General features: G+C 38.9%; 1 protein-coding gene across 1 annotated transcript in view; it reads left to right on the forward strand.

The window, feature by feature from the left end:
• Positions 1–11,675: 11,675 nt before the first annotated feature.
• Positions 11,676–13,518, forward strand: part of cntnap3 (contactin associated protein family member 3) — a gene marked incomplete at both ends in the record, with an annotated part of 72,311 nt that continues 70,468 nt past the window's right edge. The window contains one exon of the mRNA XM_080502972.1: positions 11,676–11,697. Within this exon, the coding sequence (XP_080359098.1) occupies positions 11,676–11,697 (22 nt within the window). The remainder of the gene's footprint in view (positions 11,698–13,518) is intronic.

Genomic DNA, 13,518 nt, shown 5'->3' on the forward strand with positions numbered 1-13,518 from the left:
TTTGAATGGACGATACCAGTAAAATGGTGCCATCATAAACAAGCAAGATTTTCTTTGTTGCGGTGCAGAGTGCACATGAAGAAAATTTGTATATTTTCGCAAAAAACATAAAATTACTACAAAAATTACTACGATCTCAACATAATAATGACACTTTCTCGGGAAAAATACATTGAATTGTCTAAAACTCATCTCTTAAAGCTGTGGCGTAATGCATGTTTTTACAAACTCACTCAGACAGCATGATGTTGAGGCTAATGCTCGTTTCTGATCTTTCATCACAGCATCGCTGATATCTCAGCTGTGTGCACTACTCTCAAGAGGTTTTTTGTTTTTTTTAATCAGTTTTCTTTTAAGTTTTTACATTTTGGTGTTTTGGTTTGTCCAGATTGGAGCCTCCTGTAGGCTGGTTCTGGTCCAAGGGCCTTATGTTTGACACCTTTGTTGAATATTTCTGAGAACTCACTAAAAGCACCTGTAAATTATGACGCTATCCATTTCTCTGTGATTATTGATGAAAAGGCAATTATTTCTTCATGGGCAATCATAACTTGTGAACAATGTTTTTCAGTTTTCACCTGAGAGACAAAGACACTGCCTGTCGTCTTTAATAATATTTTTCATATGATTTATTTCCAAATCAGATGCAGGCTTTTCTCAACTTTCTGAATGAAGCAGAAGTATTAAACCGAGACTTATATCCTCTGTTGAGTATTTTTCATTTTATATCCTCTCTAACTTTATTCAAAACTCACTAAAGCACCTTCCATTTTTAATAAATGAGGTGCTGGAAGGAAAAATATGTTAATTTTGCGCATCTTTGTGTTGAGTCTGTCGAGTCGGCTAAAAAAAAACTTTATTTGATGAAATAGATGTTATTTATTTATGGTTGATCAGAATAATCCTTTGTCGCTGATGTTTTTCACCTTGTAGGTAAAGACTGTCTTTCTCGTTAATGTTGTGATTAATTATATCCAGGTTTTGTGTGATAAATTATTTAATTAACAGCGAGACAAAGGTTGAAAGCAGGCTTCTTGTTTTGACACATTTATGCTACTTTTATTTTATTTAATACTACTTTTCCCCCCCAATCTCTTAAGGAGTTTATTCATCTTTATCTGTTCTTATAGCTTTGATTTCCAGTAACAGTCTAAACCAGGGGTGTCAAAATATGAGGCAATAATCCAGCCACCAAACCATGAAGCAAATGGTAAACATTTTAAAAATAACATCCTCTTTTTTTTCTTTTTTAACAACTATGCAGAACTCAAAGCTGAGAACCCAGGTGAGATATCTGAGTTTTTTGTTGTTGAGACATTTCACTGGATTTTGTAATAAAACTGCCTTTATTTATGTTGAGATTGAAGTAATTTTCCATAGTAACTGTTAGGTGTTGTGTTACAAAAATAGACATTTTCATCATGTCTGGATGACACCTACTCTGGACACCTACTCTGGACACCAACAAATAAAAACTTTACCGTTCAAGCCCACTCAAGATGAAATTGGGCTCCGTGTGACCCCTAAATTCAAATGTGTTTGACACTCCTGAATCCTAGAGTATAATTTAAGACCGATGTGTTTGCATCACATTTTCTGTGCCACTACAACAACAAAAAATGTCCATTTTAAATTTAAAGGTTTTTTTGGCATTATTTTTCACTTTCAAATCTAAATGTTTTTCAGCGAGACGCATGGGATGTTGTATGTTATGTTAAATAGAGAATCAGTTTATACACACAGCGTCAGATTAAAATACATGCGATGGCGGGGGAGGATGCGGCTGTAGTGCGACTGTACTTGTGGGTGGTACGATAAATGCCATATGCTGGTCGAAAGCTTGATCAGATTCTCTCATCTTGTGCTATTAATTATGTGTCAAAGCACTGCTAATTAAACCAGAAGAGGAGCGCTCCTGCCATGTCCTTACCTTCAGGGTATTAGTTAGCACAGTAGCCCGCTCTGCATTTCAATTAATCAATTAACAAGTCGGGGCCACAGGCAGCTTTTCAACAGATACTGGTGCCTGTTGAATAATTCAGCAGTTTTAATCAGCTTGTTCTATCTATCAACGCCGGAGAGTAAATCGAACACCGTGTCTGAAGCAAACAAGGAGGGGAACAAAAAAAGAGGTGAATCTGTTACTGTATTTGTCATCTTTGTTTCAGACACATGCTGTCACACATTTGTTAATGAAGTCATTATTTTTGTTTTTCTCAATTTTTCAGTCTTGTACCCTCAGTGGGGGGAAGGCTGCCTTTCATTTATTTAGGTGAACCATTTACTCTGTACATACATTTTTCAATAGCTCGACATGTTTGGAGATGACAAATAATAAAATTGTGTAGAAACGTGTGACACTGTGACAAATTTGTCGCTAGTCGAGGCTTTGGAATGCTCACTCACGACGACGAAATCTCATAGTTCAGTTCATTTGGATGAATCACAGCCAGAAAGGGATTTTGTATATTCTTTGATTTATCAAAAACTTTGAATGACTGATGAAGTGTCAAAGCTCAATTCAAGGAAACTATTTTACCTTTGGATTTAATAACCATATAACTGGATGCTTTTGAGTTGTGAATGGTTCAACTGATGCATTTGAAGACTCATCTGTTTTCTACTTTTGTTTTTTTGGAAGTAATCTATCCATGTTTTATGCCGCTTCGTCCACCTGCTTACAACAACATTTAACACTTTAAATGAAAATGCATCCTTTTTGTGTTTTCTATTCAGAAAAGTTTCATGTTAGCGCAGCAATATTTTGAAAACAGTGCAGCAATGACATTAAAAACAATGTTGTTCTCATATGGGGCAACTCGTTGGTGCTGTTGTTTGTTTTTGTAATGAAGCCACACACACGTGCACGCAGAGAACAATAAGCTATAAACATTAACAATGGGAGTGGGAGTACACGGGCATTTGCATGAAGAGACGACAAAGTAGCTATTTCGGTGACTCACAAACATAAGAATATGGACTGGGAGTCATGACACTCTGGAGGTCGCCATTGTTGTTATTGTCCATCTACTTGTGCATGTACAAAAGAAGTATTTATTGTGGTTGCACATGTGCAGAAACAGAATTTCAGAAAAGTTGTGTTTTACTACGTCTCCAGAGAGATGAAGTTGGAGCATTTGAAAACAGTTGTTTTTTTCCCCCCACGTTTCCACGGATACAGAGTGTTTTATAAAAGTTGCATTTTGCCACATTTCCACGGAGACAGATTTGGATAGTTTTGGGAAAATTTTCAAAACGTTTGCAACTCCCCCTCCCCCTCCCCCCACTCCTTGGGCTCGGAGTGTTTTTGACAAATTACATTTTTCCCCCCTATTTCCATGGAGCCATTTTCAAAAAATTGCCAAAATGTTCACGTTTTAATATGAAAATATCATTCAAACAGGGCGTCATTTCCGCCCACAAACATATTTTCTGTGTGGTTTCCCTCTGAGATGATTTGGGTTAACCTGAAAAGTCTTTCAGAGTTACTGTATGTTGACGGCTGTTCTTGCTCTTTGCACTCACCCATCGTATGTTTTTCTTTTATTTGACTCTCAATACAAACTTGAATCTGAACTCAAGAAATCTGCAACAACCCTTGATATCTTCCCTCCACCCAGGGTGGGCCTCTTCGGGTCAGGCGGAAGGTAGGAAGTCGTGCGGATTAGTAAAATCAGCATTGACATTTTCTGCTCGAGGATGATTGTTAGTGCTCTGGAGCCAAAACAACCATTGCCAGAGCCTCATTATCCTGCTCACTGCAACGCGCTGTGCATGGCTAAGTGAGTCTGCTCCTCTCGCTCTGAAAAGCATTGAACTCTGGGTTTGAGGGGCTTATAGAGCTCTGAAGTGCAGGACCTTCTGTTCACCACTGTTTGCTGAGGTGATGGATGGCGCTCATCGGTATTCAGGGTCGCCGACTCTGTCATGGACTTAGTGGGCACTTTGTTATTCAGTGAAATAGTAAAAAAGAAGAAGAAAAATAGACAATGCAGGTGAATGAGCCGTGGTCTCCCTCCCCGTCTCTTCACAGTCAAGTATTAGTGTGCCTGTCATGTCAGTGGTGATTAATTGTGCTTGACTGTGCCAAGGCCCCAACACTCATGAGATTTTTCTAATCTTTTGAGACTTTTTAGCGCTGTCAGAATCACAGTTTATTCACCCCGAATGATAAAACTGACACGGTGGATAGACGGATGGGCTTCAGGAGTGAGGTCCCACTCTTCTACTCCTCTTAAATCCTCCCGAGGAACCAGAAACGATTAAACTCCCCATTGAATGGGAGGATATTTTATTGAGATGAAAAGTATTGTCCCATCACTCATGTCCACATAATGGCTGCTTGCTCTTTTTGGAGGAGTTCTGCATTAGGCGGGTACTTTCTTCCTCCTTTATTTTTGTCACCCCAGGCAGAGCAAGCGTGCCTTTCAGTCCATTATTAGATCAGTGAATGGTCTTGTTGTAACCACTGTAGTTCCCATATTGGGTCACACATGCTGGATCACTTCTCCAACATACTCACGGTGTAATATCCTGCATTGGATGGTGGTGATACGTAGGTTGTAGGTTTCTGTGCAGTATTAGTTTCTCCAGCATGGAAGATAAAGTGTGTCTCTCCTGCATAGTGAGTGCAACTTCAACCAGAGCAGAGAGAAAGCAGTTTTCAAGTAAAAATGCAAAATGTTTGTCACCTTTTGGGCATCTGTTTCAATTACAGCGTTGCTCAGTCACTGAAAACAACTTTTGGAAAAAGTCTCAGAATCCATTTACATGTAGAAGGGGGAAAGCACAACTTTTCATGTCATGACTCCCAGTCCATGTTCTCCTGGGACTTGGTAGTTTTATAGTTGACAGTCACAATAATAATAATAATCCAACTTCATCGTCTGTTTATATTAATGCCCATGCACTCGTCAACAAAAACAAAAAGTCAATGTGTTTTTCACTAGAAACTTTGTCGTGTTACCCTGTACACACGAGCCACAAATTTTCAAATTTCTGCACTCTAGAAAACAATTTCAAAAACGTCTACGTGATCAGATAAAAATGATGCAGTTACATAAAACAGCGTTCTCGTGTGTAAAAAAGTGAAAGTTACTTAATTATTGATACAAAAAGAGCACAAAGTCAGGAATTCAACCAAATTTCAATCGTTGCGTTGTCATCTTAAGTTTAATGCTTTTCCTTTCCTTTTTGTTTGTGGTGGGGATTAATTTAGGAATAACACGTTCAAAAACATCAGCACTTTCAACATTGCGCACATTTTGGAGTAATTACTTTTTCCGGAATCTTTTTATTAATTCTACAAGGCTGACAAAAAATCAACTCAAACACACACACACACACACACACACACACACACACACACACACACACACACACACACACACACACACACACACACACACACACACACACACACACACACACACACACACACACACACACACACACACACACACACACTGAATGGGGGGTAAAAGTATTTATGAAAGAGAGAAGGTTGTCTGTTTAAACATGGTAGATATAGCCTTGCACTCATTACCCCTTTCTTATTATGTAGCTGCAATCTAAAAAAAAAAAAAATGTGTCTGCACCACATGGCAGTGTAAATAAAACATGAAAACATAAAATTGTAATGAAGCTCTGTGAAAATACATTTTGTTCCATTAAAACATATTCATTCTTTTCCAGGGGTGTCAAATATAAGGCCCGTGGAGCAAAACTGGTCCACAAGAGGCTCCAATCCAGCCAAACCACCAAGGAAATGGTGAAAATACCAAAGAATCTATTGACTTATTAACACAATGTTGGACATAATATATCACTAAGACCCGTGCTGAGATATCAGTGATGCTGCTATGAAAGAAAGCTATCAAATACAAGTTTGTTTTGGACATTTCATGTTATTTTGCACCAAAAAGTATAATAAAGGAAAATAGTCTTTTGTTGAAACTGTAGCAGTGTCGATGTTCATTGGCAGCAGAGATATACAGCATTTAGCTCGGTTTTCCTCCAAGCTGTCTGTGTTTGTGCTCCACTGGTCACGCTTGTCAGTGATGTTGGCTCTTAAATGTTAAAGCTCTGCAGAGGAAACCAATGTTTCTGGGTGGTTTTCTTTTAGAACGCCACCACCAACACTCGCTCTCTGTTTCTCTCCCTTCAATGAGTTTTCCCTTAAGCAAGGCTGTGCTCTCACCACCCATTATCTCCTCGGAGGTTACAGCACTCGGCATTTTGAGAGCCGTCCCTCTCATTTCACCTCTTGAGACTACTGCAGTTCACCTGCTTTTCACACCGAGAGCTCATCCCACCACCATCCGTAACAAGTGTCTGTCAGGGCGAGGTCTGCGTGGATGAAGATTATCAGGAGCTTTAGACAGTCAACATAAGGCCTTGGGTATTTAGCTGAATAGTTAAATGGCATTTTTTAAGTGAAAAATAAAGAAAAAAAGTGAACCTTCAAGCTACTTTTGTGGCCATAATGTTCAATATTCATGTTCAGCGCAACAGGATGCTTTAGTGGTGAAGGCTGGCACACATTGTCCTTCACTGGCTATATTATAGTGAATTAAAACCAAACAGTTTCACTTTCAGAGAATACATTTGGTTAAACAAACCAGTAATTGACTCTACAAATGTATGCAGTATGGAACATGTAATGGCCCGATGAAGTGCTCACCTAGGTTGAATATTATCAGCAAAAACTCATAACAGCATCCTGCTATGATATGATTACAGTCTCATTTATGAAAACAAGATGTGTGTCCTTCCGGTGATGGACTGTCCAGGGTTGTCGCAACCAATGATGTAATAATGGCCACTAACATCCTAACTGCTACTAATGTCATAATTTTGGCCATTTTGAATGTAATAACAATAATATTCTCAAGAATTTAATAAAACTGTATTTTATAGGCAATATTGAAAGAGACATGGTACTTCAATGAGTCAGTATGATGGATATGCCACCCATTAAAGCCTTTTTTGATAAGCAAGCTGCAAAAAACCTTCAAAAAAGCTTTAGTTTCCCCAAATTTTTTTTCTATTCATGCGTTTTTACAATATTAATGGCAGGCTTTTTGTTTATAGTTTATAATTGTAGTCCATTTCTGTAGTAACTGTTTGGTGATACGTGATGAAAAGTGCACATTTTCATCACGTGCACTTTGCACCACAACAATGGAAAACTAAATTTAATGGTCATTTTGCAACTATTTTACTAATCTGGTACATTCAAGAAGAAATTGAGCTGTTATGTGGCCCTTGAACTAAAATGTGACACCCTTGCTTCAGATTATTGGCAAAATGGTATGTTGATAATGGCTCAAATATGCTTTTTAAAGGTTATAACAATATTGGCTTTTTCACATTTAAAATGGGCACAATAATTACATCATTATCAGGTACTATTAGCTTTATTCCACCATCGTCATACAGGATGAAGTGCAGTCCCCCTCAACCTAAAGCAAAGTATTAAGAAATACTCAAGAATACCAGCGTATAGCACAGACCTTCAGAATGGATTAGATGAAATAACTGTAAAATATGTGGATTTTTTGGGGGGGACAAAATTATTATCACATATTTTCCAATAGAAGAACAAAGAATCCTAAAACGATTATTGACCCTAATTAATGTTGTGTAGTTGTAGAATTGATATATAATGTGTGTTTATAGTGTTGACAACTGACAGTTTTGAGTGTAGATGCCCTTTTGTGTTTATGACAAACCGCCAGCAGAACAACTGGCCAAGTGCCTTCAGTTGGACTCTCATAACTGCGACAAGCAGATCGAGGTGATTTTGGCAGAAGGAATCATTTGTGAAGTTTTCCATAACGAAAGCCAACCAAATCCACCGAATCCCACAGACAAAATTTGACTTCAGCTGGAAGACAGTTGGTTTGCCATTTCATTTTGCATTTTATCCCTCTCGTATTCAAGCTCGGTTCATGGGGGTTGGAGAACGTCCTATCCTGCAGGAGCCAAAAGGCAGTACGCACCTTGAATATGCTGTTCCATCGCTCTTGATTACCACTGTGGCAACTACACAATCATGTCTTTGGATTGTGAGAGTGAGTCAGAGTAAAAATCTCCCACTCATTAATGACAAACTTTCGGCAGAAATGCACAACTGGCCAGAGGGTGCAAACAAGGAACATTCTTCTACTCACAATAATTATATCCTGTTATATAACTGAGTTTTCTTTAATACGATGAAAACATGCAATGACATGAAAGACACCAAGCACACTTGGCTTCATCCGTTGACATAGTAATCCAGGGTTAATGATGGCAGAAGATAATCCCAAGTATGGCAACGGTCATAGACTCGTGTCTTTTTGCTGGGAAATACCATATCATGTTGGGCAAACACTACATACAGCTGTCAAGATGTGATGAATTTGGGATTACACAGTGAAAAGACTATTACATTGAACTACTTTCACTTCTACGAAGTAACCAGAGGATGTATCCAGGACTCTGGGGTCTTGTTCTCCACGGCAGAAAGTTCAAGAAGAAGCGAAAACAAAGTTGAGGCTGCAGAGCCGACCACTGGCACGGCGAAAGAAATAGTCACTTAAGCCTTTTCCAAGCCTTTTCCTCTCCAATACCAGATCCATAACAAATACATTTGACAAACTGAGGTTACAAATTGCAGCAAAGAAATGTTTGCATGACTGTGACATCATGTTAATCCCTTGGCTGCAGCCATACATACCGGACTCGGCTATCACGATAAACGCGGTAAAAGCAAGATTAGGGAGGTTATGCATGTACATCATTGACATGCACTCACTGTGCGTTTAATCCCTGCATACTTCCACCTCAGGAAGAAAAGCTCTTGTAGTAACAGACTGTAAAAACATGGCCAGAAGGGGCAGATTGTAGTTTAAAGACCAGGACCTGACAAAGACAGCTTGAACTCGCTCTCAGGTCCAGAGCCTGAACTGGAGGGTTGAAAATAAAAAGTTATAAAACACAAACCAAACACATTGAGATTGTATCACAGTCAATGTAACAATTTTCTGCTAAGCTTCGTTCTATAGATAACAGGAGAATCTTCTTGTTTTTCAGTTATTTAGTCACCGTTGACCTGATTGCAAAAGTGTTAATATGAGATGTTTGTAAATCTTTTAACAATGAATGTTGTCATTTTATTTTGTATAAGGCTGGACTAACTACTGAACTGCCAATAAATATGAATGTCTGTTTGCCTAGCGATGGACTGGTGACATGTCCTAGATATACTTGCCTTCTGCCGTAGTGAGCTGCGATCTTGACACAGTATAAAAGATGGACGTATGGCTGGATTGTCTAATTACTTACTATGTAGTGAATTATGAACAGGAGAAGGTAGATATTTGCTGTTAAACATAACATGGCTTCTGTGTATAAGTAAGATTGTCATAAGACGCTTGACATTGTTTGGTTTGGTGTTCCTCTTACCCTAAACAATGATCTTCTTTATAACCTAACCTTAACAGCAATGTGTTTATTTCTCATAGCATGGGAGAGTGAGGAATTGCATGTGGACTGGAGCGTATACATTTGGCTCACATTTTAATTTTGTGCAATCTTTTCATATATTCCCAAGCATATGTCTAACCCTTGTCTATTTTCCTCCATGTGTGACTACAGGGTTCGTGTGTTGCTCACACGTTGACTGCATCTTCGGTAAACCACGTCAGGAGTTTGACACTGCTGGTGCGCTCTGCAGATGTGTTGCTTGGATTTTTCATTCAGACGCGGTGTAACAGTTTTTTGAAAGGAACTGACACATTTAATCAACATGCAGAAACTGGCAACCGGTTGGAAAATGTTTGTGTGTGTCGGGATTGCAAATTGTCAATGTTTGTGGAGATGGTAACACATTAGTTAGTGTGATGTCACTTTGAAGAGGTAGAAAGGAAATCTTCAGCTTGAGTCTTGGCAGCCTTTCTCTGTGGAGTTTGTTCTCCTTGTGCACTATTGGACTATTGTAAAATTGTCCAAAGATGTAAAGGTGGTTGTTGCACTGCTGACCTGTTCATGGTGTTCTCTGCCTTAACTCATCATCAACTGGGATTAGCTCCAGATTGTTGTCACCCTATTGGATAACCTAGTGCAGGGAATGGATGGATGGATGGATGGATGGATGGAAGTATGGATGGATGATGGATAGTCCGGTGGATGTTAGTTAGACAGATGATTAAATGGATTGATGGATGGATGTTCAATGGATGTTTGCTTAACCAGCTTTTTGTTTGTTTCTCAAATACCGGCAAATGTTTAAGTACAAAATGTTGACTTTTCTGTTGTGGAATCATTTGTTTATTTCAATGAAAATATATGTTTCATTAGCAAGCAAAACCATCACTGCCTGGACTGTCTCTTGAGAGGTGGATGAAGACCTGGTGTAGGTCAGACGAAGCGTGCTTGTGTTGGCAGAGTAATCGAAGCTAAAGCTTTGTTGTGGTCGGTCATCGGACGTCAGCGTGAATCCTGGTAATTGGCTCTTGTCTCAGTTGTGGAGAACAACATCTATTAATGGAGAGACTTCATAAATATTCATAGATTTCCTCTCAATTGAATCTGCTTCTTTTTCTGAAGTGTGCTGCATGAATGTGTATATATTTGTGTGAGACAGTTAGTCCGTACAAACTACAAACCTGTTGAATGATACAAACTGCGATTTTCTCTATGCGTCTTGTGGTTTAATGTATTATTTCTAATATTATTCCACTTGTTATATGCATGTTTAAAGAATTTTTTTTTTTTCATTTGTAACTACTTTATGTTCCCTCAAATGCTTAAATGTGACACAATATACATATAATAAAGAAACACTTTCTAATGAGAATTAATGCTCCATTATGTTTATACTGTGTTTTATGGCAGGGAATGAGGCATAAACCCAATGTGTGAAACATGTTGAGGTTTCCTCTGACAACACTGATTCATCTTCGTCAGTATTCAGCCTGAAATGAGTCATTCAGGACCTCATTCATCTCAGCGTTCATTTATCCATTCCAGGCAGAATTACACCGTTCACTCATCCAACTGGACATCATTACGATGTTCATTCATCCACCGTGGTTCCATTACAGCTGGAAAACTCCAGTTTCCACCTGGGAATTTTAAACCAGCTTCTGAAATGATTGTGCTCCCCTCTGCCACTTATGTTGTAACACTTGGTGTGTGTTGTGACTTCAGCCTCTCATTACTCAGATGATGGTGGCTTCAGTTTAGTGACCGTTTACCTCTGGGCGCCATTCAAAATCAACCTACTGGTTAAATTCACGTGAAATGTCAGATAGACGAAGAGAGTTACACAGGCATGGGAATTGATACATTTTTTTTCCAATTTCAATTAAATTTTCGATTCTGCTTAACAATTTGGTTCTTTATCAATTCTCTTATTGACTAATTTGGAAATTAGACTTGCAGTATGAACTGCAAGAAGGCCTGCTAACGTTGCCGCTGCTGCTCGGTTGAGATTCAATCCGGAGCCGATAACAATGCGGCATTTATTAAAGGTTATTGCTACTGTGTGTGCAAGTGTTTCTGTGTATCGGTCATATTTCCTCCCTTTGATGAAATATCAGCTTTGCAAGTGATGCAAGTTGCCCTGTTGCCCATCTTTCCTCATGAAATGTAACCAAACTTTTAAACATTTGTGCAGCTTGGGTGCCATGTTTCGCGGTGGCTGCAGTGGTGAGTGGCGTCGCTGTGCGTGGTGACATCATTCTCACCCACTGGAATTGATAAGGGAATAGTTCGTAAGTTTGGCAAATGATTTCATGGAATCGAAACACAGGGAAGTGGTTCTCAACAAGAACCCGTTTTCAATTCCCATCCCTACGTGTCACTCAGCGGCTCTTCCAGAAATTCTGCCATTGCTACTTGCTTGTAATTTCAAGACATTACTCACTTGATCCACGCTTGTAAACTTCCAGGAGGCTTTGTGTTTATCGTCAAACATTATGAGCTTTTAATCGAGTCTGCTTGTAGCTTGACTAAGCTTTTCAAACAAACTGTTCTCTTTGGTCTTGAATACATGCATGCAAGTGTAATTGATTTATTGTTGAGATCATATCATCTCTGTGATAATGGCACTCATTTATCTTGTCAGCTTTGGGCCATTTCGAGTTGACCTACAACTTCACACACCACGACAATACTCATTAGTGATCTGGCAACACAATGAAATATAAACTGAACTCCGCAATTTTTTTTTTTTTTTTTACAGTTTGTGGTTCGACGACATCTTCTTTGTGATTATCTTTCCAAATGTCATTCTGAGTCTCATCCCGTTCTGTTTACTAGGTGTCATATCCATGTAGTAACTGTGTCTTGAAGGAGGTGATCATTTAGAAATAGGACTCGGCATCACTTTGGCATTTTCAAACAATTTGTCTGCATTTTCCACTCCGGCTAAGAGATTGAGGATAATCCATCTCCTGCTGAGGGGGATCATGTGGTTTGTTCTGCTGATCTCTCCTCTCTGAGCCACTCTGACTGTGGTTTCATTCCCGTTCGAGAGTATGCACACGGGAATTCAGACTCTAAGATTTCATTGACGTGAGAGGAACTGGAGAGGACTATTTCCATTTAATAGTAAAATTAAAACTGACAATGCGTCACTACTCCTGGCTCTCTGTGGCATTTTTGAAGGCTACCAAAATAGGACACTAGTTTTCAGCTCTGTTAATTTTTTCTGAAGGCAAAAACCTTCAGAGTTTTACTCTAATCTGTTTTTTTTGTTTTGTTTGTTTAATCAGTCAAATATGCGGAGATGCAAAACGGAAAGGGTTGAACTATGAATGGCAAAAAATGTGATTGCAGAATATACTAAACCTAAAACTAGCAGATTAAACTAAACCTTGGTTTTCTTCTTCTTGTGTAACTCATTTGATTTCTACTCCAATTCTTGGTATTCCAACAATTTTACAATGTTCTGATTGTCAAAATGTCAGTGAGGTAAAAGAAGTTGAATCGATAATATGAAAAATATACATGAGACTGTCCAAGCAGTAGAAAGGTGTGGAATTAAATATTTTATGCTGTGAAGTGAGTTTCTAAGGCGGATTTGAAAAAAAAAAAAAAAGCAAACAAGACTATTATATTTGGGATGTCAGATTTGAGCTTGAACCGCACAGTCCTGAGTCAGAGGCTTTCAGGTTGTGGTCGGGCTTGTATGGGATTAACAATGTGGGTAAGAGAGCAGCGCTGCAGCTGAGTCACAGGTTCAGCTCAAGGCTACTCTTTTCTTTGATGTTGGAGTGTTTCAGTGACAATAAACGAGAAAATATAGGCACTCCTGTGGCCACAGCTGACTAAAAGACGCATGAAAAAGCAAAACCAATGTCAGTACATCCTGGTGACAACGATGGTTGTGTTTGTACAATAATTTGGTTGCCTGTACAGTTTACGATCAGTAATCACAAAAAAAAACCAAGGTTAGTGTGTCCGTCGCTGTAAGAGGCCGCTGCAGTCTTCCCAACGGTTTGATTTCCTCGACGAACTCTGAAGGAA

Source organism: Blennius ocellaris (genome assembly GCF_963422515.1).
Source record: "Blennius ocellaris genome assembly, chromosome: 10".
Classification (NCBI taxonomy): domain Eukaryota; kingdom Metazoa; phylum Chordata; class Actinopteri; order Blenniiformes; family Blenniidae; genus Blennius; species Blennius ocellaris.